General features: G+C 39.4%; 1 protein-coding gene across 1 annotated transcript in view; it reads left to right on the top strand.

Moving 5' to 3' along the window:
• The window catches only part of Abca13 (ATP binding cassette subfamily A member 13), a 395,335-nt gene that overhangs the window by 202,471 nt on the left and 164,897 nt on the right, over positions 1-27,967 (top strand). Inside the window, exons 42-44 of the mRNA XM_069996010.1 lie at positions 1,074-1,179; positions 16,881-17,151; positions 25,326-25,415. Of these exons, the coding sequence (XP_069852111.1) occupies positions 1,074-1,179; positions 16,881-17,151; positions 25,326-25,415 (467 nt within the window). The remainder of the gene's footprint in view (positions 1-1,073; positions 1,180-16,880; positions 17,152-25,325; positions 25,416-27,967) is intronic.

Here is a 27,967-nt window from a genome sequence, read left to right as displayed (position 1 = left end):
CCCAAGTGTCACAGTGAAGGCTCTGCTTTTAAACAGTATAGTGTTGGCTTGGTGATGGTGGCTCACTACTGTAATCCTAGCTGCCCAGGAGGCTGAGATCTGAGGATCACAGTTCAAAGCCAGATCAGGCATGAGATGCTCATCTCCAATGAAGCACCCAAAAAAAGCCAGAGGTAGACCTGTGGCTCAAGTGGTGGAGTGCTATTATTGAGGAAAAAAAGCTCAGGGGCAGTACCTAGGCATTGAGTTAAAAATCTGAAAGCCTAAGAACATCTTGATATGGCTCATGGTTTACAGGGTTGAGTCTCCTTTACCCTTTTTGCCTAGGTCAACACCCCTTCTTGTGGGCTGTGCTCAGTGTGTAGGTGGATTTTCTCCATTTCTTCATAACTCCTTACCAGGTCTCCAGGTATAATTCAAGGCCTATTTCCCAGTCCTCCCCTTCCCTTATCCCTATTTGTCTTGACTCACACTCTTGGGCCTAGTCTTTGATGTGAATCCACTACCTTTGGACTTTCCCTTCCACCCCTAACTAAATAGTGATTTCTTATAAGTAACCTAAAATAACTATTTCAATGCAAAGACACATTGTAGCCCATGAGGAGTACATATTCAAGGTGGAGTTGTATAGACAAGATCCCATATACTGTACAGAAATTGTGAATAGGTAAATACTCTCATTTATTGTCTGATTCATGTCTGAATTTGTAAGATGTTGGCATTGTGATTTGTAAACTTGAGTCAGATTGAGCAGATCAGGTTAATGTTACCTGTCTTTTCCCTGCTTTTTGTGGATTTATCCAGCTTCCTCCAGCAGGATTGGGACTAAAGGTTACAGTCACATTTCCTTCATCTTTGCATCCTAAGGGATGCCTATCAATTGGGCTCTGGATACCTAAGAAATCTTAGAGTCTAGTTCAATGAATGACTAATGAAATATTGGGTAGGGGTGTTGCATATTCTTGGTCTGAGCTAGTTGCATGGTGGAGAAAAAGAAAAGAAATGTAATGTGTGAAGAAATGTGAAAAGGAATAAAACAAACCAAAGTTTCTTTTGTGTTTTTATTTTCAAAGGTGTTTTTGAAGCTTTTGCAAGATTCCAACAAGAAATCTCACATTGCTCTGGGGACCACATTAGAACCTCAAAATCAGAGGCCTACTGGACCTCTAGTTGGCTACTGTAAGTATAGAGAGCTTGTTTGTATTTCTGCTCCAGGAACCAAGCCACCAACCTCATTCACTATCTCTTTTATAAAGGAATAACAAAAGCCTGAAGCTCTGAAGGGTGGGGTAGGGGAAGTGGATGGTAAGGGAATGTAGGTGAATACAGGTCAGAGGAAGAAAGAGTTTCCTTTTATTCTGATCGCACATAGGACCACATGTGTAGGTCCTTGGGTGAGTTCCTGGAGCAATCCTTCTTTCCTGAATATTGGCATTGCTAGGTTCTCATAAACACCATCATCCTAATAATTTAAGTCAATTTTTATTGTGAAAAAAACATTGCCTCTCTACACTGTCTTTATCATGGTCATACATCTGTTTTGAGAAGTAATAGTTTAATATTCTGAATCTGAGGAGCTTTAGGAAAAGTCATGTCAATGTGTTTGATGTGAGGTGTGTAATAGAGGCTAATGCTGTATGGAAAGCAGGATGTTTAAAGACAGAATCCTCAGGAAAGAGGAATTACAGTGTTTTCCATCATTAAGTACAAAATATGACACAGCCATGTAATTTTATCACTCACATAACAGATCCTGGAACTAGAATATAATTTAAAATTATTTAAGTCTTTCATTACTAATAAAGAAGCAACTCCAGTATATATTAAGACAAATTTGGAATGCAATCACCTGAATTTGCCAATGTTATTGTATTCTGTAAAATTCTCACATAAAATGCAATGTGAGCTAAATTTATGTTCCTTAGTAGATTGAACTTTATCAAAATGTTAAATCAGGGCCCTGGTGAGCATGTATAATAATGTCTCCCAAATAAAGTGACTGACTCACTTTTTCTCCCTGGGTGTGATTCACTCCAGAGAAATTCAATTTCTAGAAAATCCATTAGCAAATGCCTTCTCCTATTGGTGCCCGGAAGATTATTCTTTTGTTATTGATGTCTGTTTCCAGAGGCGCCTGCCTGTGGCCACCCTCTCTCTCTACCCATGCCATGTGTCTTTCAAGGGCCAGCACTCAAATAACTCACTGCTTGCCACCCTGAGAGATTGATGAAGGCTGAATAAAATATAAAATATATACTTTCTAATCACAGAGACTCTAGCAGCTCCACAGAAATGAGTTATGAAGATAGATGCCTGGGGCAGCACGTGGTGCTGGTCTGCACTGCAGGTCTGGAAGTCACTTCCTTATGGAGAAAGGAGCTATTTATCAGCTGCCTAGGCAGATCAGATTCTGAGATGGGCACTTTAGGTGCACATGGTTTTTCATATTTACTCTACACGGGCAGCTTGGAAATAGATTTGAAGTTTAGAAGTTAGCTGACCTTTACCAAAATGAAATTCCTTTTTAGGCACTACACTTACCATGGGATCTCTTAGGATCATTTTCTTTTGTGTTTTGAGTAAGATTTTTTTTTTTTTTTTGTCAAGCATGGTGACATATATCTGTAATCTGGGAGGCAGAAATGGAAAGGTTTGTGGTTTGAGGCCAGTTGGGTAAAAAAGTTATTGAGATCCTTAATCTCAAAAATAAGGCCACTGTGTTAGTGTGAGCCTGTAATCTCAGCTATGGGAAAATGTAAATAGGAGAAACACAAAATCCTGGCAAAAATGTAAGACTCACTCTGGTGAAATAACGAAAGAATGAAAAGGCTAGGGATGTGACTCAAATGGTAAAGCATTTGCCTAGCAAGTGTAAAGCACTGAGTCCAAACTTCAGGACCACAAATTAATTAATTAATTAATTAGGTGGGGGTGGGAAGGATTAATGAAGTAATATTTGAAATAGACAGATAATTAGATAAATTGGAAGATTTCCAGAGAAAGGAGTGATCTCAGATTAGGTTGATTGCTTAGACAGTCCCATAAAGTAAGGATTACTGAGCTATAACCCCCTATTGTCTGACTCAGCAGATCTGGGGTGAGGCCCAAAGACTTAGCCCTCCCTCCCCCTCTCTTTCTCTCTCTCTCTCTCAGCATACATTAGTTATACAAATAGAGGTTCCATGGACATTGCCAGGTGTACAGGTACCCTATCATCCCTACCCCTCTATCAGTCTCTCAGGCTACTCTCCTTCTAAAACAATTTCAATGGTTTTGTATCTTTATTGAGGCAAATGAAATACTCCAGCCATCTTCCTCCTCATTCATTTGTCCCATTCCTCCCCCCCCTCCAGCTGACTGCTCTTCCCTATAACGAAGGTCATTTTATGTACCTGTCATTTATTTCATTTTACTTTTTCAGTGTGTGTTAATGGAACCAAGGGGTTTCACATGATTTGTCAGGCACTCATGTGTTATATCTTAGTCAAAACAATCTTTTTTGGGGGGAGGGGTCCAGTTGTGGGGCCTGAACTCTGGGCCTGGGCGCTGTTCCTCAACTCTTCAGCTCAAGGCTAGCGCTCTACTACTTGAGCCACAGAGCCACTTCTGGCTTTTTTTTTTTCTGCTTATGTGGTGCTGAGGAATTGAATCCAGGGCCTCATGCATGCAAGGCAAGTGCTCTACCACTGAGCTACCTTCCCAGCCCAATTTTTTCCCTTGCTTTCTCCCTTCCTGTCTTCTTGATCAACAGACATTATTGAGATTTCTTATACCATCATCAGACATAATTGTGATATATTTCAGTATTAGTCATCCTCCATTCTTCTTTCTCTCCCCTCATTCATCTCCCTAAATAGTCCCATAGTTACAATCATGGTATCTATCTATCTATCTATCTATCTATCTATCTATCTATCTATCTATCTATCTATCTATCTATCTATCTATCTATCTATCTATCTGTCTATCTGTCTATCTGTCTATCTGTCTGTCTGTCTGTCTGTCTGTCTGTCTGTCTGTCTGTCTGTCTGTCTGTCTGTCTGTCTGTCTATCTAGCTTTGCCCACAAACAGGACATCTATGTATGTACAACTTTTCCCCAATCTCTTGAATCTTTCCCATTGGGGTGTAAAATATCCTTTTGGTTCTTTCTTAGGAAAATCACAACAGCAGAAGATGAATAAAACTTTCCATTCATACAAACGCTTTTAGTAAATGCCTCCTTAGCTCCCCTCCCTTGTAGAGGACAGTTTTTCCCTTGAAGGCGTATGGAGAGCTGCTCTGGTGTTTATGCTCTGGCTCCCCCTCCCTTGTGTCTTACATTCAGGCATGTGTTATTCTGCCATCCCTGGCCCTCCAAAGGCCAGTTTTCCTTTTGTGGTGGTCCAGCCTGCCATCAATTTCAAGCAGAAGTGTCTGCACTCTCAAAGCAGTACCAGCTCCCTCTTTAGGTGCAAAGCTCTCTTTGGTCTTTAAGATATCAATTTCTGCTTTCCTGGTGGCTTTCTTTACCCTGGCCTCCACACTGACTTCCAAAGGCCCAGCTGGCCCTGAATACTTTGCTTCCTGACCCTCCAGGCTGCCCACAGACTGCCCTCTCTATCCCAACACAAGCTTCTTCATCCTCATGAAGCTACTGCTTACATATCTGGCACTTGCTCAGGTTGCTTCTCTGGACCTGACTGTCCTTGGGCATCTCCATTTGAGGATTACTATCAAAGCATGTTCAAACAAACCTCATGTGTCCACCCAAACATCTTTATGCTCTATCTGTGTTCTTGATGTTGGAGACCAAGTGGAATATCCAAGTCACTGGTGGACAGTCTTTTTTTTTTTTTCTCCTTTTTCCTACACAGCTCTGAAAATAATCAGTGTGAAGTGTGTGCTCTGGACTGCCACCTATCTTCCTTTAAAATTAAATGTTCCATTCTGTTTTTCTCACTTGGAATATTTAGTGTTTAGTGGATTTTCTCTGGATTCAGATTCTGCCCCAGTGAATCTCTATGATAATATATGGCCAGATGACCCATGCCTCTCTGCATTGTCTTCTGCTTCTCTTTCAGTTTCTTGGACAGATTAAATTCACACTTGTCCCCACCCATGTTCTGTCTTCAGTCTTCTCTCTGCTTATATTTCAGTATCTTCTGCAAAGCCTTCCCCAGATCAATAGATGAGGTCAGATCTCTTTGGATAAGATATTCACAGCATCTGTGAGAGATGGTATTCAAACAGCAGATGTGCTTGCTGTGTAAACATCTGTGTCCATTCAAAGACTGTAAGCTGGGGAAGGCAGGTCTGGAGCTGTTGTCTTATTTATTGCTGTAGCCTGGGCATTGAATGTGGTGTCTTTCCCTAATATACGAAACATGGTTCTTACCTAGTTGACCAGATGGATGAATAGGGGCTCCTGCAGCCCTGTGTTTGAGGAGAAGCGGTTGCGTTCACCTCATCTGGTTCATAGATGGGACTTTGATCATGTGCTGGTTGGGATGTGCATTTAGCACTTGGAGAAACTCACCAAGGACCCCTTCACCCTGCAGAATGAACAGCCTCACAGTGCCGGCCACACTGATGCATGGCTACTGATAATTGTCAAGTAAGGGACTTTTATTAAAAGAAAATCTAAAACTATTCTGGGTGTTTATTAAAATGGTGTATTCTTAGTCCCAATTATCACAAACCTTAGTTCTGAAAACATGAGCATTTACATGTGTGTAAACTCAGGGCCTGGGCACTGTCCCTGAGCTTTTTTGCTCAAGTCTAGTGCTCTACCACTTTGAGCCTTAGCTTCACTTCTGATTTTTAAGTGGTTAATTGATGATGATAAGAGTCTCACAGATTTTCCTTCCCAGGCTGGCTTTGGACAAGATCTTCAGATCTCAGTCTTCTAAATAGCTGGGATTACAGGCCCCTGGCAAACATTTTTACTTTTCCTTTGTAAATTATTTTGTGTTTAAACTGATTATCATTCACATACTAAACACTTGTTCCATTACTTGAGCCATTTACTCAGCCCTTGGTGGTTTAGTTATTTTTCAGATCAGTCTAGCATCAGGATCCAAACTGGTCCATGATCACTCTATATATACTTCCTGCATAGCCAGTATAACAGACATACACCACAATGCTTAACTTATTGGTTGAGTTGGAATCTTGTTTACTTTTTACCTGTGCTGGCCTCCAGATTCTGCCTCTGAGTACCTGAAATTATAAGCAGGTGCCATCACACTCAGTCTGTTGTTTCTTTTTGAGACAGATTCTCACAATGCAACCCTGATTGGCCTTGAACTATGAATCCTTGTGCCTCAGACAAAAGAGTCCTTGGGACTACAGCTGTATAACACTAGACTTGGGGACATTTACACTTTTGAACAGGCATCTTAAGTTCTATGATTGAAATGGTCTCTGGTCACAGCTATGAAAAACTCCCTATTAGAATCTTTTTAAGCTTAAAGTTCCTGAAAGATCACAAATCCATCTAATATGGACTAGCTTTGGCAAGCCTGATTGTTTTTCTGTAGAAGGCTTCACCATGGCTTTTTTATTTTTGTAATTTTTATGAAGCTTTAGTCCCTCTTGTGAGAGCTGAGATTGCATTCAAATTGTCAGCTCTCCAGCTTGTCTGTGCCATTTTACCTAACGTCTTTGTATAGTTTTTTTTCTCCTACAATTTAATCCTCTGTATGCCATTCCTAATTGCTACCATTTCTGATGATGGAAAACAATGTTGGCAGTGGTTAATTTGAAGGGTCTGCAATCTCTCCTTTGCTTTTTAAACAATCCTGTGTGACCAGCCCCATTTTACACTGACTTAGTGATTCTCTCTGGCTCTCTAAAGAGCGGTTCCAGATTCCACATATGTCTCCTAGACTGTACTGTGGTGTTAAATCAGACGGCTGTCTTTTCTCCTAGGTCCACATTGCCTTGAATTTCAAAAACCACTGTCCCTTCAAGCAAGGTAGGGAGGGAATTGACTGCTGGCAATTATACATTGCAAAGAAGGTTTGTTTTCCAAGTTAGCTAAAACCAGCAGTGAGCTACCAGCAGGGTGCTCTTGCAGTCAGGAGTCTGCCAAAATAAAACAGAATTGAAATAGACTTGGGCGGGATAAATGTTGGTGGCAGGTGCCGGAAGCCAGGAACGTCTATCAGGGGCAGTGGGAAGCCAAGAAAGTGTGTGAAGCTGTAATTCTTGCAACCACATGGATGAGAGCTGCCAAAGGAAGCTCCTGAGGCAGTGATGAATAGTTGCAACCCTTACTTCCTGAGCTGGAATATCATCTTCCTGTGAAATACGTGACCACAATGTGCTTTGCTTGAAGGTAGCATTGCCTCAAAGTTACAATGGGACAATGGGAATAGCTCAGATGGGTCTTTGTCTGGGTGGTCTTTCCTGACAGATCTATCTTCAAGAATGTAAGAGAAGGCTTCTGGAGCTTCTTCAGCCTTTTCTCAGTACTCACTTCCTCACTGGAGCCACAAAGAGCTGAGTAGAAATCTCTGAGCTTGATCCAGGTTGTAGAGCCTTTGTTCAGTGGCCTTGGAACTGGATATGTTTCATAGTTTAGATTTTGTTTTGGATTTTAGAATATTTGCTTATGTATAAGAGATCTTGGAAGTGGGAGCCATTTCTGAACATGAAATGCATATATATGAAATGTTTCATATATACCCTCAGACCTATGTAATTTTATACAGTATCTTACACATTTTGGTTCACGAAATGAAGTTTCAAGATGTGAAATTTTCCACATGTATTGTCATGTTGGTGAACAAAAAGTTCTGGATTTTGAATTTGTACAGATTATGCATCCATCCAGTAGAATTGTGGAAGGAGCTCAGGTTTAGGAACCCAATCTGGGCTGTTTGTAGACTGTAGAAGATCTGTGTGGCTGCATTTCAGAGAAATTCCAGTGCAGTGGAGGCAACATGCTGTGAAATTCAGGGGGTGTTGATGGTTGGCATGACATGGCGCACTTCCTTTGTGAGACATTCACAAAGTTCACACCCATGTTATGAGTGTCTAGTTGGTTAAAAAGTATCCCCCAAGGATGCCTACACTACAGCTCTCCGGATTCCATTGCACTAGGTTGCTGAGAGCAGATGTGAGAGTTTGTACTTCTTCCTATTTATGAATGAGTTTGGAACCCAAAGTTGAGACCACAGTGTAGTAGAAAATAGCCCTCATTCTCATTCTCTAAAGATCTCCATTCATCTCCACTTCATAATCCACAGGAGCTGTTCTCAATTCTTGGAACAACCTGCATATTCTGCCCACCCTCCTTCCCTGTCAGCAAGCACCTTTACTGAAGCCCTCATGCTTCCCCCTTCCTGAACAATCTACCTGTGACCTCACGCTAAACACGATCTGCTGTGTTTGTTACTGCTTGTTTAGTTTGGATACTTACCATGTTTAGTTGACATAGCTGGGTCTATTAAACGATAAGAATCCCTTAAGGATTTTACTCACATAGATTACCTAAGGCCTAACTGTTGTACTCACTTTAGTCAATAGTATGTTTTATTGCTTCAAATTTAATTACCTTCAAATTTCTCTTAAAGTAACTTCAATGATACACAAACGAAAAGTTTGAAGTACATGATTTCCCCCCATTCATTGTCTATTATACTTTTTAACCAAGCTATTCATTAATACACTGTTTATCTCTGAATTTCTGGCTGCAGTTTCTAAATGCTCTATTTTCCGTGATCTATCCTGCCTCTTAACCAAGTTCCAAAACTTGTTTCTATAACATGGGAAACAGTTGAGAATTTTAGCAAACACTGTGACTAATTTTTCCCCCAAAACATTAAAAAATTGGAAACAATCTTACACTTACAGGTAAGTTGTAAGTACAATATAAACTTTTCCCCTAAACTGTTTGATAATGTATCCTTAAGCCCATTATCTTTAGTACTTTCTTGTATTCTCAGCAAACAGGGTCATTTACTTACTGAACAAGACCGCAGATTAGCAAATCCCTGTTCATACATCAGTGCCATCTAGTCTTCAGATCCATTGGAGATCTTCAATTGTCCCAGTAGTTTCTTAGTGAGAGGATCCAGTTCATGAGCATGTGTCATGCCAAGCCCTCCTTTCCCTTCATTCAGGATGTCATGTCCATGAGAAAAGCCCATTGCCCTTTAAACATCTGAAGGCTGAAGAACAATCTGTTCTGAAACTAGACTTATGTTTCCCTAAGCAGGGTTTGAACAAACATCTCCCTTCATTCCCAAATAACACTTATAAAAGCATATAGAAGTAAGAGAGAGACTTTACTCTTCAAAAAAAATGTTCACTTGACAGGTACTGGTGGTTCAGCCCTATAATCCTTGGTACTCAGGAGACTGAACACGTGGAAAATTAAGGTTCAAAGCTAGTCCCGATAGAAAAGTCCACATCTCCAATTAACCAGCAAAACAATCTGGACTGGCGGTATAGTTTATGTGGTAGAGTACCAGCCACAAGTGAAAAAGCCCAGAGCCCATGAGTCCCTGAATTCATGCTTTAGTATTGGCACAAAAATGTTTAATACCATGATGATAAATGGATGATGTCTGATCAAAGTGGGATGGGAATTGTGCCTATGATATGTGAAGCAGTGTGCATTTGTATGTGTGCATGATTTAAAAAAATCTGTTTCAGTTTTAAAGTTCTATAAGTACATGAACAGAAAAATTGTACTGTTTTTGTCTTAAATCATCCAATTTTCTGAATAGGGTTTATACAGTCTTTGCAAAATAATTGAGTACAAGATGGATAAAAATATTCTTTGCCAAAGAAACAGAAAATTGTGAAGAAAATTAAACTAACCATAATCTTATCATAAAAATAAAGGTCAATCTTAAAGTAAGTTAAAAAATACTTACAGGTCCATAAAATTTTGGATAAAATCTTACATAGTTTACATATGTTTGTATACATAAACACACACATATGGTGTAGAAATTTCTTGATCAGAGGCAACTTTTTGCTGAATGTGTCTACTCCCAATTTTATTTTTTCCTGGTCCAGTGTCTGCCATTTTAGTAAATTATATTGATTCTCTGTGGTTTACTTTGCACCATTTGTCATGTTATATAGTATACATATTTTTTTTTCTTTTTTTTTTTGCTTATGTGGTGCTGGGGAATTGAACCCAGGGCCTCATGCATGCAAAGCAAGCGCTCTTCCACTGAGCCACCTTCCCAGCCCAGTATGCATATTTTTTATCGAGCAATATTTCATGATTTAATCTTTTTTATTTTTTGGTTGATATATCTTGTTAATGCATCATGTCCTGTTTCCTTTCTTCACATTTTATTGAGATATTAAGCATTTTCTTTTAAAAGGTGGTTTAATTCCATTTTAAATTCAGTTGTAAAAATTAGTGAATACTTTCTTTATCAATGAGTGTTTGGTGATGAACATATTTTACCATACAGTTCCATAGGCTGTATATCTCTAATCTAAACTCCACAGTGCTCCCAACTCTGCAAAGTTTTGAGTGTCCACATGGTGCTGCAAGTGGAAAGTTTCACATAATGAATCACAATAAAAACACAGGCATACTAAAAACACTGTGTGGATTTATCTTCTGTCTATGCCTATATACTATATGTTTGTGAAATATAAGTGGCTTTGAAGTTTGGACTTGGAGCCCATCTTACGTATACATGAATATCTACAAACTGAACAAAGCCTGAAATCCTAAACACTTCTTGGCCCAGGCATTTTTGGGTATGAAATGCCCAGCCTCTATTGTACTTTATTCAATTAATTTCCATACATTAAACATTTGTTTCTGATTTCTTGCTAGAAATTTCTATAAGAATTACCAAGTCACTCTGATATATATGTATATATATATATATATATATGTATATATATGCCTACATATACATGTATATTTTATGTATTTATTTTGAACAACATATCTCTTGGATTGCAATTAAAAGTTTAATAGTATATCTTTTAGGTTAGAATTAAAAGAAAATCTATATTTGTTTGTTTTCTACAAATGATTGTGGGAAATGATTCTCACAAGAATGATATAAGAAGATTTCTTTCTTTTTTTCTTTTGTCGGTCATAGGGCTTGAACTCTGGGCTTGGGCGCTGTCCCTCAGCTCTTCAGCTCAAGGCCAGTGGTCTACCACTTGAGTCACACCACCACTTCTGGTTTTCTGGTGGTTCATTGGAGATGAGTCTCATGGACTTTCCCTTGGGCTGGCCTTGAACCGCAACCCTCAGATCTCAGCCTCCAGAGTAGTTAGGATTACAGGTGTGAGCCACTGGCACCTGGAAGACTTATTTTTCTTGAGCTCTCAAATAATAATATACATTGCCGGACACCAGTGGCTCACACCTGTAATCCTAGCTACTCAGAAGGCTGAGATCTGAGGATCGCCATTCAAAGCCAACCCAGGCAGGAAAGTCCATGAGACTCTTAGCTCCAATTAACCACCAGAAAACCGGAATTGGTGCTGAGGCTCAAGTGGTAGAGTGCTTACCTTGAGCTGAAGAGCTGAGGGACAGTGCCCAGGCCCAGAGTTCAAGCCCCACAACCAACAAAAAATACAATAAAATAATAATAATATGCTGAGTATGTTTTTGTTTTTAACATAGTCTTTAGTCAAAAAGCAAAACTAATGTCTTATCTAACACTATTCATATATTGGTTATTTGTAGATTTTCATACTGTATAATCATGCATTTTTGTATGTGTATTTTTCAAAGCATTTATATTACTTTTATAAACTTAAAAGCATTACTAAAGGGCAGTCTCCAAGAAGATTTCAGTGAGTATCATATACTAGGGTGCTTGCTAAGTCATTCATATAATAAACTGCTCTTTACCTGGTATTAATGTTTGGACAATCGCAGCTACTGTACCTGATCTCTGCCCCTCAAAAAACGGAGGACAAAAAACTTCTATAGACATTTTCTTTAAGCACTTTGACTGTCTGAACCAAATGGGGATGCATAATTGTGGAAGTAACTAGAGCCCTTGAATATAATTGCACTCATACGTCAAATAAGACAATTTGTAACAATTCCATCCAGCACTTTAATTTTGTCTGTTAAATTATTCATGTGAATACTTTTATAAGTTTATCCATGAATATTTAGCTGGTGGTTGATTCATAACCATAAGCTATTTTATCATTTCATTTTTCTCATGATGTCCAATTAACAGCTATGTGAAGGTAGAGAAAAGTTATTCTTGGTAATATGAGTCATGCCTTTCCCCACCGACTTACTGAGGTTGTCTGTGACCATATACTATGATTGGAAGTTACGGCTATTTTGACAGTGTAATACATGTTCTAGTAGTAGCCATCATAATATAGAGAGAAATACTACAAATTCTTATTTTACCACTAAAGGACATTAAGAAAGGTTAAGTTGTTTTCTAAAAATCACACAGTATGCTGGTGGATAAGATTGGATTCATATCTAAGAATATGTAGACTGAATTTCTTCCACGCCACCATGATGCACAGGCTGATTCCCAGTGAACCAGGCCAGTGGCAGCTTGCCCATCATTCTCAACCTTGGCTGCTATCACCAGGGACAATTTGCCAAGTAGATATCCAGAATGCTCTTGTCTGCTAGTGAACAGGAATTTATGAGTTTCACATGTCACATACATACATGAGACCATGTAATTATAACCCCTCTGTATGGTATTTTCACAATAAAAAACCTCTATAAACATACATACATAGGAGGCATGCAATTTGGCAGGATGTAAGTGTGGATGGCCAGTGGTAGATGTCAAAAGTACTGAGCAAATGCTAGTATATGTGGAATGTGACTTTTGATGGTAGTGACTAGGTGAGGGCAAGAATAACTGGGTCATCATCGCCCCTTCACCTATTCAGAGCCTGATCATGTATTTGCAGGAGAAAGCTCCTTGGGCAAGATCCAATGAAGGCATCAATAATTACTTGTGGAAATCCAATGAAAAGGGAACCCGATCACATTTCTAATCATTTATCTTGAGTTAGATACAGCCCATAATTATATTAGTGGAGGTGCATACCTAAAAGCATGAATTGGTATTATGCAGTAATCTATCTTAATACAATGATCAAGAAGGTCATACCTAAATGAGAGGGTCATATTTAATGTAATTATATACATTTCCTAGTGCTAAAATATCACTATACACTAAGTTAATACTGCATTAGGGGAGCTGTGTATAAGTCACCAGGGATAATGCATCAAATTATCACTACAACCCATCTGAACATCAGAATCCCCAAGGAAGTTATAATAAATGCATTTTGTGTGTGTGTGTGTGTGTGTGTGTGTGTGTGTGTGTGTGTGTGTGTGTGTGTGTTGGTACTGGGGCTTGAACAGGTCCTGCATGTCGTCCCTTAGCTTTTTTACTAAAGGCTACCACTCTACCATTTGAGCCAAACCTCAATTTCTGGATTATTTTTGCTGATTAATTAGAGAGAAGAGTCTCACAGTCTTTCCTGTCTGCCCTGACTTTGAATCACAATCCCCAAATTACACTCCTGAATAGTTTAGATAATAGTTGTGAACCACTGGCAAAGATGCATATTTTTCTTTTGCTTGTGCAATGAGGCTTAGAAACCAGTCCTTTTAAAATTTGATTTTAATTGTTTTAATTTAATTAAAAATTATCCCTAAGTAGTTGTACAGAAGAGTTTCAATTCAAAATGTCAGTTTATGAGTATAAAGCCCAAGACTGTGTATATGTTTTGTGTAAGTTTATAATTTAGATCTAACTCCCACATAACATGTACCCATTGTCTCTTTGAACTTACATCACTCAACATAATTTTTTTCAAGTCCATCCATTTCCCTGAAAATGATATAAAATTACCTTTACTGATGAATGAAGAAAATTCATATACATATTTACGTTAACATACACTCATATACATTCTCTCTAGATACTATGTATATGTATATATGTGAATATATATGTAAATATACTATACTATATGGTATATATAGTATATACATATATATCATATAGTTATACAATATATAGTATAGTATATATATAAATATATATATATACCACACACACACACACACACACACACACACACACCGTTTTCTTCATCCACTAGTCCATTTTTGGGCGTCTGGGCTGGGAAATCAACCCTTTTAATAATGTCAGGTGAGTCTGATATGTAGCTTGGTATAAAACCAATCCTCAGAGCACTGCTTTCTCTACAGTGAATGTTTTATACATTTGAAAGTCTAATCAAGTTGTTCCTGGTGAATTTGTCTTCAGTCTAGTTCAGAGGGCTGCCTGGGGGCTCTTATGCCTTGGTTTCTCTCCATCATTCACTCCCGTCCCTCACTGCTATAACACAAGTAAGTCCTAAATTCTACTCTCATCGCTAGTCTTCACAGCAGGTGCCATGCTTATGTGTGTCTCTTGCTTGGGGATTTAAATTTATGTTTCCTTGTCTTCCTGAAAATGCCTCTTGGGTCCTAAGGCCGTGTCCTGAACTTCTTCAGCGCTCCCTGCTTGCTCCTCCTCCCACACTCAGGGTTTTCCCTGACTACAACACTGTATTCAGTGGTTTTGGTTGGGTTATTTATTTACATTTCTATCTCAAGCCCTCTCTGTTAAACATATTTTCTTGACAGAAATCAAATAGCCCAATGCCTGCCTCACATGTGGAGCATAAGTGAATGCTTTAGACCAATGAAATAGTAAGTTCAGAGAGGCATTTTCACCTGAAAATATGCTCCCACGGCTCTAATCTGAACCCTATCATGCCTATTTTAGCTATGAACTGGGTGCTGGTGGCTCACATCTGTAAATCCTGGCTAGACAGGAGGCCAATCACTGAAAATCATAGTCTGAATCGCTGAAAATCATAGTCTGAAGCCAGCCGGGGCAGGAAAGTCTGTGAAGCTCTGCAGTTGACCATCAAAATTTTGAAGTGAGCTATGGCTCAAGTGATAGAGTACTGGCCTTGGGCAAAAAAGCTCAGTGCCCTGAATTTAAGCCCTAGGACCAGGGTAGGGAAGAAAAAAGAACAGCATTGGCCAGGTGCTCACAGCTGTAATCTTAGCTATTCAGGAGGCTAAGAGCTGAGGATGGGTTTGAAACCAGCCTGGGCAGGAAAGTCTATGAGATTCTTGTTGCCAATTAGCCATCAGACACCAAGCAGCTGGAATTATGGATCAAGTGGTAGAGTGCCACCCGTGAATGAGAAAGCTAAGAGTGTCTAGTCCTTGAGTACCAGAACAGACGCGCGCGCGCGCACACACACACACACACACACACACACACACACACACACACACACACACACAGAGAGAGAAAACTGCTTTGCTGATCTGTTTACTGCAGAACTGCGTTTTCCTTAGTATTTATGAATTTTTTTGTACAGCTGTTCTTCCATTAAGATTCCTGTGTAATATACTTGCCATTGCATTTTCTGGAGTATTTTAGAGGGGGTCACTGGGGAAAAACTGTTCATGTGGATAATTCTATGTCATAGTGAGTTTTGGTTTCTTCTTGATGGTACTGAGGCTTGAACCCAGGATCTTGCACTTGTTTGGCAAATACTTGACCACTTGAGCTGTCATGTGGATGACTGGTCGAGCTCAGCCTTCCTGCAGGATACTGTTTGAAGCCATTGTTCTGGGTCTGCCTCACTTTTTGCCATTGACTTTTCCTCTAGGCAGGCATGTAGAGATTTCTTTTGGAAGTGAGCTCTTGAGGGTGTGTGAGTAGATCAATGGTGTACCAGTCACTTTTTCCTTTTGAACTTGAGTTGTTGACTTTTATAGTCATTGAGAACTGCTTAGAGAGAACAAGAAGGAGGGAGGGACAGTGTTGATTGCACAGGCCCAGTGGACTCAGGACTGCCATGGTTTTGAGGACTGACTGGCTCCTCTAGGTGGGTGGGGGTGGAGTGGGGGTGGGGGTATGAGTTGTGGGAGGGGCTGAGGAAGGTGGATCTGAGGGAAAGTAGCTGTCAGAAATGTTTTCCTGAGAACCACTCTGTGCACTCATCATTTAGAACTGAGAGAAATACAGAAGAGGGATGTAAGGTCTATGCAGGGAGAGAAACTCTTCAGAATCCGCCTCCCCAGTTGCCACAGTCAACTGATCTGTGGTTAGGACTCACAGAATCTTCTGCTCTTTTTTTTTTTTTTTTAATTCCAGTCCTGAGGCTTGAGCTCAGGGCTTGGACTCTGTCCCTGTACTTTATTTGTTCAAGGTTAATGCTCAATGCACTAGCATTGCAACTTGATTTCTGTTTTATCTTTTTGTTTCTTCTGATGACTAATTGGCAATAAGTCTTACATGCTTTCCTGCTCCAACTGGCTTTAAACAGTGATCCTCAGATCACCGTTTCTTGAGTAACTAGGATTACAGGTGTGTGCCACTGGTGTCCAACTCATTTTAAATCTTTGATGGCCAGAATCTGCCTATGCATCAGGCTTTATTTCAAACTAATAAAGGTAAATAGTAAGGTTGGGAATGTGGCTTGGTGGTAGACTACTTGCCTAGCATGTATGAGGTCCTGGTTTTAATTCTTTGGTACCGCATAAAAAATAAATAAAACTAAAAGATAAATAGAAGTCATGTATTTTAAAATAAAAGAGCATGATCAACCCACAGTGGTGGCTGGTTCTGTATTTAATGCTATGAGACACAAGGTCCAATTTCCCCTCCCTATAGAATGGGGATGCACAGAGCCCAGATGTGGTCCTTTGGATATGGAATCCGGCTCTTATTTGCTGTGGGGAGGCCGCACAGGTTATCTTCCTATGGCTGAAGGGCACTCTAGTGTCACCTATAGCTACATGAAGAGATTCCTTAAGACCAAGTAGGTGTTGGGAGCCTGATTTATTCATATCTGACTCTGCTGACCTTCCCACCCTTGCAGGTGACCCTCCTGCATGGAATCCACCAGAGAAGACCTTATCTGTTCCCATGCAGGGCCACCAGCTGCTTCTGGCACAGGTGACTGCCCTCCTGAGGAAGAGGTTATACCACACTCTGCGGGCCTGGAAAAGCACCATCTCCAACCTGCTGCTACCTGTTCTCTTTGTGGCCTTGGCCATGAGCATGTTTATGGTACAGCCTTTGGCCACCACCTACCCTCCCCTCAAACTGACACCTGGCCATTATGAAAGGACAGAAACCTATTTTTTCAGGTAAGACAGTTTTTTTTATTGCTCTGATCTTTAGATACTATTAATTTTTGTTGCTCAGAGACAAATAGCAATAGATTTATCATTTTTAAAAGAATTTCAAATTAAGTTTTCTTAATATAAAGAGCTGGAGATATAGGTCAGTGGTAAGCGTACTTGTCAAGCATGTCCATAGCCCTGGGTTTTGTCCTTAGCACCTCAGAATCTTCAAATATATGTGCTTTCTCTTCTTTCTTTCTTTCTTTCTTTCTTTCTTTCCTTCCTTCCTTCCTTCCTTCTTTCCTTCCTTCCTTCCTTCCTTCCTTCCTTCCTTCCTTCTTTTCCTTCCTTCCTTCCTTCCTTCCTATCTTGCTTTCTTGTTTCTTGCTTTCTTTCTCATTATTATCATTATTTGCTAGCAAATGCAAAATTGTATTAAAAAGCTGTCACTACAAAAGAAATCAACTTCTGTTTTTGAGTATTTTTACTATCTTTAAGCTGTTTTACAAAGGAGCTGCCATTCACTGACTTACTTTATGAATACAGTGCATCTTGATTAATGTCACCCCTTTCGACATCACTTCTAAGGCTGATGTTTTAGAAATATCACATATGCAAAAACTATATGACATATGAAACAAAATATTTATTCACTAAAGTCAGAATACTTAGTAAAACTATGAACTTCTGCTGTGAACTAGTAATTAATTCCACCTCATCCTTACAGAGACTATTCAAATATTGCAAAACACAAAACATGGAGAATATCCTACAGCGTAAAGTAAGCCAGGCCAGAAAGACAAGGGGCACATGATTTCTCTCATATGTTGATCTTAGATCCCAGATTCAACCTCCCTTATAAACACACATAGAGGCATATGCTTATATACCCGATTTAGCTGACTAATGCCTAGTATATACAGGAGTGAAACTTAAGTAGAAAGCCTTTTGGGCAATTAACAGTTTAACAAAATGAATATGAGGAAGCTGAAACATGATTGTAAGGGAAATCTAGCACGAGTGGTGTGGATGAATGAAAAAGGAAATAGGAGATAAATATATAGCTAGAATACTCAATGTATGTGATACCATTTGTGATACAGAAGTGGGAAAAGTCAAATTAGTTGGGGGCTGGGGAGGTAAAATGGAAGAAATGATGGAACAGATGGGATGGAAGAACAGACAAAAGGAACGATAGAAGGGGTGAATCTGATCAAGATGCCCTGGACCCTTACAGTCATATTAACTGGTGACACCTTGTACAATGTTTTAACATTCAGAAAATTTAAAAAAAAAAGTTTCCCTGTGAGATACTTTCTATTATGTCTGAGGTTTACAGGGCCAACCTTTGAGAGGCCCTTGGATTTTTAGAGCTGTCCCACACAGATGTTTAAGCTGTCAGGGGCAGGCTTGTCTCTGAAACCTGCACATGGCCACCAAGTATGCTGAGAGGGAACAGGAGTCCTCCTACAGAGATGAAAAGGACTGTGATCCCACTGAGCCCAAGTCCTTCACAGGAAGTAGAAAGGCCAGGTATCATCAAGAAATTCCAGGAATTTATACATTCACAAAACCCTGCACTATTTACCCCAAAGACAATGGTTCACAATCGTGTTCCCCTGTCCATAAGGAACTGCAGGGTTCTCATTTGTGCAGAACGTGATAAATGAGCCCATAAACACCTGTGTAGTTTAAGATTCACAGGCAGTAAATTCAGAAAAGTCCAGATTTTTTTCCCGCCTAATTAATTTAGACCAATGTGTCTCAGAGTTTCCCGAGTTTTAGATTCACAACCATCCGGTTAGGAAGCTGAAGGAGATTTCTTCATCACTCCTCCCCTCTGCCTTGGTTTTGCTGGCTTCTCGCCAGATTGACCAGTAACTTCTTTGCCACAACTCACTTTCCCAGGAGAATGCTATTGATCTCTTCTGAAGGTAGGGCCCCATGCTTCGATTACCTCTTACCCTTCTTCCAGTTCCCACTACCTCAACCGATCCTGCCACAATGGTGACCACATTTCCAGTTCAAGAACTTTAGGGGAACACTTTCCAACCATTGTGAGAAAGGTAGATACTGAGTAACAGTTTTCACCAGCACAGCAGGGGAGCCATTTGGTGAAGGCAAGGCAGGTTTCTATAATTTAAAGGCTGTGGTGCCTGAACTGAATCTTCAGAGATAATTTTGCCTTTCCTAAAGTGGGAGGAATAATGAAGGTAATCGAACCAGTATTTCCGTTTCCTGGCAGGTGCTGTGAGATTTTCTAAGGATAACAGTTTTTTTTTCTTTCTTTCTGCAGAAGGAAGATATTTGCAAGTTTTAACCTCTGGGGGTTTCTGTAATGGGGATTACTTTTATAACTTCTAAGCACACACTTTAGTTTGGACCAGGTCATCTTTTTATGGTTGACTTTTTTCTGTCTTGAACATTGTAAAGATCTCTATCCTTGGAGTATAGAATTTATTTTCCCTTTCTTTTTTTCCCCTTTCAGCAAACCTATAAACCTATAGATTCTTCTTTCTTTTTGCTTTTGAGTTCAAGAAAATTTTACTCTATCTCTGACTTAATTACTTCTTCACTTCCATATTTCCTTTATCTCTTTTTATAAGGTCCAGCTACATCTCATACTATGATCGCTCAGATCTATTTTCTAAGTTACATTTAGTAAAATGATTATTATCTACATCCATACTACCCTGAATGTGCTTGATCTTGTCTAAAAAGGTTACTTTTCTTCTTTTTATTTTCTGCTTGATATATTTCTCCTTTAGTACCATATTATATATGATGTACATTATATGTGTGTGTGTGTGTGTGTGTGTGTGTGTGTGTGTGTGTGTGTGTATGTATAGTACCAGTCCTGTGATTGAGCTCAAGGCCTGAGCTATGTCTCTGAGCTTTTTTGCTCAAATATAGGGCTCTACCACATAAGGCATAGCTCCACTTCCAGCACTTGGGTGGTTAATTGGAGATGACTCTACTGGGCTTTCCTGTCTGATCTGGCTTTGAACTACAATCCTCAGATCTCAGATCTCAGTCTCCTAGATAGATAGGATTACAAGTATAAGCCACGAGAGCCCAATCTGATATTTGTACCTAAACAGTGAACATAAATACTCTATTGTGCTGGTCCTGGAGTTTGAACTCAGGGCCTAGGCACTGTTCCTGAGCCTCTTTGTGCTCAAGACTAGCACTCTACCACTTGAGCCATAGTGCCAGTTCCAGCTTTTTCTGAGAATCTTATGGGAGATAAGAGTCTCACAGACTTTCCTTACCCAAGCTGGCTTTGAACTGCAATCTTTAGATCTCAACCTCCCAAGGAGCTAGGATTACAGGCAAGAGCCACCAGAGCCTGGCTGTACTCTTGATTCATATCTTCAATACCGTGTTGAGGGAACCATGTTTCCTGGGTTCTTTCTCTGTGTGTGTGTGTGTGTGTGTGCGCGCGCGTGCGTGCGCGTGGGTATGTCCATACTAGGACTTGAACTCAAGACCTCATGTGCTCACTTGGCTTTTTTACTCAAGGAAAGCTCTCGACTATTTGAGTCATATTTTTTTTTTCTGGTTAATTCAGAGATGGGAGTTTCAGGAACTTTTCTGTTTTGCTGGCTTCAAATCTTCATCCTCAGATCTTAGCCTCCTGAGTAGTTAGACTTACAGGCAAGAACTGATATGGGGATGAGTCACTGCTTCTTAACTCTGCTTCTTTTGGTTGTTTAAATTGTGTATTCTCTCAGTGGCTTCATTCCGAATAGAAGTCTACACTATTGGAGTTTTCCTCTGATTTCTAGGAGGTGTGGTTGTCCTTCCTGTTCAGTCAGTAAGGATAATATAATGATGAGCTCAGATAAGGATACTGCTTGCTGACTGGAGGCAATTCTGAGAGAAGTAGAGCAAACACATCCTACTGTGGAGACTCAGGTGGGTGCCAGTGCTGCCTGTCTCCCTTTTCCTGAGAGAATTGAAAGAAACATTCCACTCTACAGTCAATCTGATTCAAGAATAAGAAAGTATCACTCCCTCCAGTTATTCAGAGGAGGCTGAGGTCAACTTCCCATGGGGACTTCCAGGTCCCTGAGAATTACCTATTGATGAGACTTGGCTTTGATACAGGACTCAGTCTCAGCCTGTTCCATCGTCTTGTGCTTGTCTTGTGGCTTGGTCTCAGGGCCTAGAGCTCATTTTGCTCAAGGATAGTGCTCTAACCACTTGAGCCATAGCTCAAATTCTGGCCTTTTGGTGGTTAATTGGTGATAAGAGTTTCATGGATGACTATCCTGTCCCACCTGGGTTTGAACTTCAGTCCTCAGATCCTAGCCTCCTGAGTTGCTAGCATTATAGCTGTGAGCCCCCAGCCCCCAGTTCATTGTCTTTCATTCTAGTCATGGTAGAGACTCATGTCTGTTCAGTTATAAGCTCCCAGAAAAGTTAAAACTATTTAGTATATTTAAATTATTTAGTATATTTAGTAAATTTAAACTATTTTGTATATTTAAGAAATTGTAAAGTTGATATTTCCCTATTTTTAAATCTTATTTATTTTCTCTGATGCACAAGATTGATAGACTGTGCCCAAATTATTTTAATTATTGATAGACTAGAAATCTGTTGACAAATAGTATCACTGCTGTTAGGCTTGTTACTCCTGGAAGGTAGAAAGCAATGTCTGGCAGAAGACAAGAATCAGTATTTTCTATTTCAGCAATAAAAGATCTTCAGTGGCCCCCTCTGTACTTGAGAGGCCTAAGAACAAAACATTTCACCTTTAGTTTTGTATAATCAAATCCAACATAAAGAAAGATATGTCCTAGAATTGGTCAGATAAGTTGATGTTAGGCGAAATGAACCCCAAGATAAGGACTCAAATGGTTTTTCTATTGTTTCTAACATATTTGTAAGATAATTTTTTTTGTTGCTTTGTATGTCCTTCCCCCATGGTATAACCCCTGTTTTCACTGTATTTGATATTGGTATAATTTGGAGAGGGGAAGGGAAAAAACAAATTGTTTAAATAGGGATACAGGTGGACCCATTGTAACAATGAGATGTACAAGACATTATGTTGAAAAATGAACTTTACAACTTTGGCCACTGGGGGCGGGGGGGGGGGTATATTGGAGGGCAGGGATGTAAGGGAAACAAAGGAGGAGGCAATAAGAAATGTACTCATTACCTTGCTCATGTAATTGTAACCCCTCTGTACGGTATTTTCACAATAAAAAACTTATTAATAAAAAAAGCAATCATTTTGTTTTGAGCTTAGGTTTTGTTAGAGGTGTTGACATTCTGGAGTCATGTAGAGTTGATTCTCTGAAAGCAAGGTTATCCTCAGCAGAAATACAATACTCACTTGGCACAATGAGTTTGAATTTCAGATTTTTTTGTTCCTGTTAAGTTTTGTTCAGATTTAGGTAGTATAAGTTCAGGGATTTAGGGGTGAAAGAGGTGAAGGATTAGGTCAATCACTTCAGTACATTAGGAATATGTTGCAATATGTTCAACAAATTATGTTTGGGAAACTTTGAACTTATGTAGTATCTTAAATCATCTTGTTTTATGCCAAGTGAGGTTGTGCACCAAGGCCTCTTGGAAGGAGGAAAACAGAGGAGGAGGTACCTGTGCTCGGTAGAGCTGAGGCCTACAGGCTCTGTGTGTCTTCAGTCATGTGTCTACATAGCTGGGAATCACGGCGTGGAAGAGATCAGAGTCTTGAAGTCAGACCAACTCAATTAGCAAGTGGTCCTTCAGGGTGGTCTGAATTAGGTGTTTCCTTTGCAGAAATAATGTTGAGAAAAAGGCATAAGTATGTACAGGCCTGAAGACTGTGATGTACAGAGACATAAAGCTATTTCATGCTCATGTATATAATATATTAATATAATAGATAGATATAGATATATTCAACTGACTTTTACATGCATTACTGCATTAATCTATAGTTAATAGATTTTAGTGTGATATTTCAACATATACCAACAGCACGAACCAATTACATCAGCTTCTTTTTGTCTACTTTCCCCATCTTCATCCCAAGTCACGGATATTTTGACTTCAGGTCATCTTATATTTTAACTTTTTACTTGTGAGAGAGCCTCTGGTACTTGCTTTTTGTGTCTGGCTTATTTCACTTACTACATATCTGTTCCATTGATTTGATACAAATAGCAGACATTCATTCTTCTTTATGTCATTGTCTATATGTCTATATAGCACACTTTCTTTATCCAGTCATCTGGGAGGGACACCTTGGTTGGTTGCCTGGCTTTGTTAGTGTGAATATTACTGCAATGAACATGAGCAGGAATCTCTTTGGTATGCTGATTTCATTCTCTTTTGGATAGATGCACAGAATTAGAATAGCTAGATTACATGAAAAAAGTGAGCAGATGAAAATATTGTTATTGTATTAGAGAGCTCAGACAGGGAATTGGGGAAACTGGGCATCTTGAAAATGGCTACCTATGCAAAGTCCTGGGTGCCAGTAGCTGACGCCTGTAATCCTGGCTACTCAGAAGGCTGAGATCTGAAGATCACAGTTCAAAGCCATTCTGGGAGGGAAAGTCCGTGAGACTCTTATCTCCCATAAACCACTAGAAAACCAGAAGTGGTGCTGTGGCTCCAGCGGTAGAGCGCTTGCCTTGAGCTGAAGAGCTGGGGGACAGCGCCCAAGCCCAGAGTTCAAGCTCCATGACCAACCAAAAAAAATGTCTGTTCTGGGCTTATATTTGTACTGTGGGATGTGGGTTCAGTGGGCCTAACCAACTGAGACTTCCTGATGAATGAGTGAATGCTAAGAACATTGAAGAAAGACATTTAGGAGTCAACTTCTCATTGTGCATGGATAAGAAAACCTCAGTTTGAAAAATCAGTGGTTGAAGATTAGGTTGAGGTTACTTTCACTTCTTAAAAAAGGAGAATGCTATAAATGCTGTAAAAGATACCACTTATGTGTATTTGTTAGTGTATATGCTAATTATTTCCAGAGTTTGAGATCCCTGTGTGTGTGTGTGTGTGTGTGTGTGTGTGTGTGTGTGAGCTATCATGTTAATTATATATCATTTTTCTTTATATCTGGAATAAATCTTTTCAACAATACATACTCAAAATCATTTTGTAATAGCCCTTTTTGGAAGTGATAATTTATATTTTTTGTAGATATTGTCATTCTGCATTTTAATGAATTGAAATGAGAGGCTTATTCCCAATTAGCCAAGCCAAATGTTCAGAGGCTTAAAAGAGCTTTTTCTTTTGATTTTCCTCAACTAAGGACATTTCTTGATGTTGGCATATACATTTTGATATTTAATGCTTTTTGTTTTTTGTTTCTTGAACACAGGGCTTTGTATTCTTGCTTGGTTTTCTTGCTTAGCGTTGGTGTTCTACCATTTGTGCCATGTCTCCAACTAGCTTTTTTGCTGGTCAACCTGAAATGGAGATTTTTGCTGATTTTTTTTACCTGGACTGGCTTTGCAGCCTGATCCTTTAGGTCTCAGCCTCCTAAAACGCTAGGATTATCTGCATGAGCTGCTGGCATCAAGCTCCGAAAACTTCCTACATGCAAAAGGCACCTCAGTATAGTTCACTTGCTGAAACCAAAATATATAAACATAAAAAGTTGTTTTGTTGAAGTGATAGGTAAGAGGACAACTATTCTGTTGAAGTCAGTGCTCCAACATGAAAGAGATATTTTTAATAGAATTTAATATATTAACACAACGTGACTTCTTTGCAGTCTTAAAAAAGCTGTTTTTAAGTCTGAGAAAGTATATGAGAATAGTTATAGATGAGAAACATAATACACAGTGATGACTAAGTGTACTAAGACACATATGTGGGAAGTGATGCTATGGCTCAAGTGGTAGAGCGTTCGCCTTGAGCTGAAGAGCTGAGGGACAGTGCCCAAGCCCAGAGTTCAAGCCCCATGACCGACAAAAACAAAACAAAACCAAACAAAAAAACCTCCAAACAACAAAAAAAGGCATATATGTGTTAGTGATAAAATGGTGCTTTCAAAAAATTGCTCAATATTATCCTTGGTCATTTGGCTTTCCATAAAATGGTGGAAGAGTAATTATAGCTGAGCTATATGGGGAATGATTTGCTGGATCTGCCTGATTGCTCCACACTGTAAGAATAAAGTTGTTCTTTTAGGTTGAGTTCCTAACAATCCTACTTCATTTCTCCTGTCTTTCCATGAACAGTAGTGGAAAGGACAACATGGACCTCACCCACGTGCTCTTGCAGAAGTTTGAAGATCATGATCCTCTCTGTGGTGATTTAGATGCAGCTCTGTAAGTACCAGGTGTTTTCTATAACAGAGACTATAGACCAAGAGAACCAGCAGTGTTGGCTCATCCCTCCAACCCTGCTGTTTTATATTTCAACTGTACATTTCCTGAATTGAGTGTTAGCCTAATTAATAGGTTATGAGTGTCATCATTTATATGACTTTTCTATTACCTGAAGTAAGCTACCTAATTGCTCCTTTCTCTTCCTTCAGTCACATTTTACATCACAGTTAGAAAATAATTAAGAGCATTCAAATTGGTTCATAAATAGAACGAAGTAGCAATTAACTTAAATTTAGTAGCTCTTTAGAAAAAGCTTGTACATGAAGTTTGTCCATTAATCATCTTGATAATTAGTTTGACAAATAAACTATTAATGGTGTCAGAGTGAAAGAATTAACAGAAAATTAATTATTTTACTTCAGTTCAGTTTTCTCTTGGGAAACAAAGTAGTTTTCTTAACTAAAGCTTCAGTGGTGATGACTTACTTCTCTTCTATCTGATGCAACATCATGTAGGTTCTGATATGCATCTACATCTGACTGATAGAAAGGTAAACCCTATGCCCACATTTAGCCTCATATTGCTGCAAAGAGAGGACAGCAAAGAGAGAGAGATAAAAAAAGAGAGAGGGAGGGAGAGAGAAAAGAGGAGAGGAGAGGGGAGAGAGAAGTAGAATAGGAGGAAGAGGAAGAGTGAGCTTTAACCTCTCAAGAGAAGATAGAAGAACAAAGGTAGGATGAATGTTTCAGTGGTGGTAGATCGTACTCCAAATTCTGTTTGCCCTGCCCTTTAACTTTACACAAGTAACAGAGGCTCTTCAAACCCTTCTGCCTCGTTTCTTGCTCAGAGATGCTTCTCCTCAGCCCAGCCTGTACAATACCCTTAGGCATTTCCTTCTGTCTTCTGGATTTATGTTCTTTTCTCTTTCCTGTTTCTAATCCTCATAGTTACTCCTTAACATATTTATACCTACTCAATTCACCTACCAAAATCCTGTGCCTATGTGGATGCTGCATGGGAAGATACCCATGGATACTTGTATTAAGAATTTAGGTCCATGTTGCATAGACAGAGTTTCATTCAAGAGGGACAACATCAAAGTAACAAGTTTTTCTTCAGCCAGTATCTTCCTGTAAGTGCATTGTTGAATTCAATGATATCTACACTTTTACTTTCTGGACAGATTTTAGTAAGCACTTGATTATCAGTTACACAAAACATTTCAAAACACATGATTAGACTCTGGCTGAGAAATGCTTTTTTTTAATTGAGATGCTTAACTCAAAGGTTCATGCACCATTTGGCAGTTGTCATAATGAACTATGTGATGCTGACCTCTTTTTTTCCACAGCTGACGGTTGCTATAAATCTAGCCCAAATGTTTTTTTTCTCTGTTAGTAGATGTGCCAAAATTTAAATTTTGAAATGTGCAAATCTTGCCAACTTGTAGAAGCAGATTAGTAGACTGACATAATTTGATCCACTTTACATGGCTAATGTTGGGTGACACCTGAGTCAAAGCAGTCACTTCCCCTCTATCCCTGTTCCATTTTAATTGCTATCAGCATGCTTATTAGAATATTTTATATATTTCTAACAAGTTAAAAAGTTGATTGCACCTGAGTGACAGTAGCTCATATCTATAATCCTAGCTATTCAGAATTTGAGAGATGGATGATCATCATTCTAAGCCTACCTAGACAGAGAAGTTCACAAGAATTTAATCTCCAATTAGCCAGCAAAAAATCCAGATGGAGATGTGGTTCAAGTGCTAGAGCACCAGCTGTGAGCAAGGAACCAAGAGAGCTCAGGGCACTGGGTTCAAGTTCTGTTACTGGGAATAAAAAATAACAATTGTGTGAAGTTTATTTTCATAAACAAGAATACGGTACCATTTCCACAATTAGACTAAAGCAATATGATGTGTTATGCCAGTGGCCTACAGTTTCCTGTGCTCAGGACAATCAAAAGGCTCATTTAGCCAATGAATGCTTTGTAGGCTGGATCCTTGAAGATGATGTGACTGCTGATTGGATCTGTGAAGATGAAAGTGGAGGTCAAAGGTCAAAGGCATGGAGTACCTACCCAAGCCATCATGTGTAGGGGTGGAGAACACATCTCCATCCAGGACCGGTTTTCTCCATCTATATCTCACCTTCACCAGTGTGAATCTGGACAGCTTATTGGACCTCTCTCTCTGCCTTTGTTGGCTTCTAATGAAGCAACATCAAACATAATGATGACCCTTGTGGAATGCTTTCAGCCCCTTTCGGCAAGTTCATATTTCTGAAGTTTATTCTCAAGACCTGTGGCCCTTTGTGACTGCTACTGTCACTTTCAGATCTGAAAATCATGGTATTCTCTTAAAGATTTCAGGCAACTCTGCATTAGAGAGACTTACATAGCCCCACACTTTCAAACATTAGGGAGCAAGTGGCCATGTTCACAACACCATTGTAGCTAGGGCCTACAAACACATGAAATAAATGCTTTACTCAGTCAAAATGGGCTTAGATTCCTAAACTGGAAGGAAAGCTGGGGAGAAACATATC

The sequence above is a fragment of the Dipodomys merriami genome, unplaced genomic scaffold (assembly GCF_024711535.1).
Source record: "Dipodomys merriami isolate MVZ:Mamm:240054 unplaced genomic scaffold, mDipMer1.0.p SCAF_5, whole genome shotgun sequence".
Taxonomy (NCBI): domain Eukaryota; kingdom Metazoa; phylum Chordata; class Mammalia; order Rodentia; family Heteromyidae; genus Dipodomys; species Dipodomys merriami.
The sequence above is the reverse complement of the archived record's forward strand: the minus strand, read 5'-3'. Positions and strand labels throughout refer to the sequence as shown.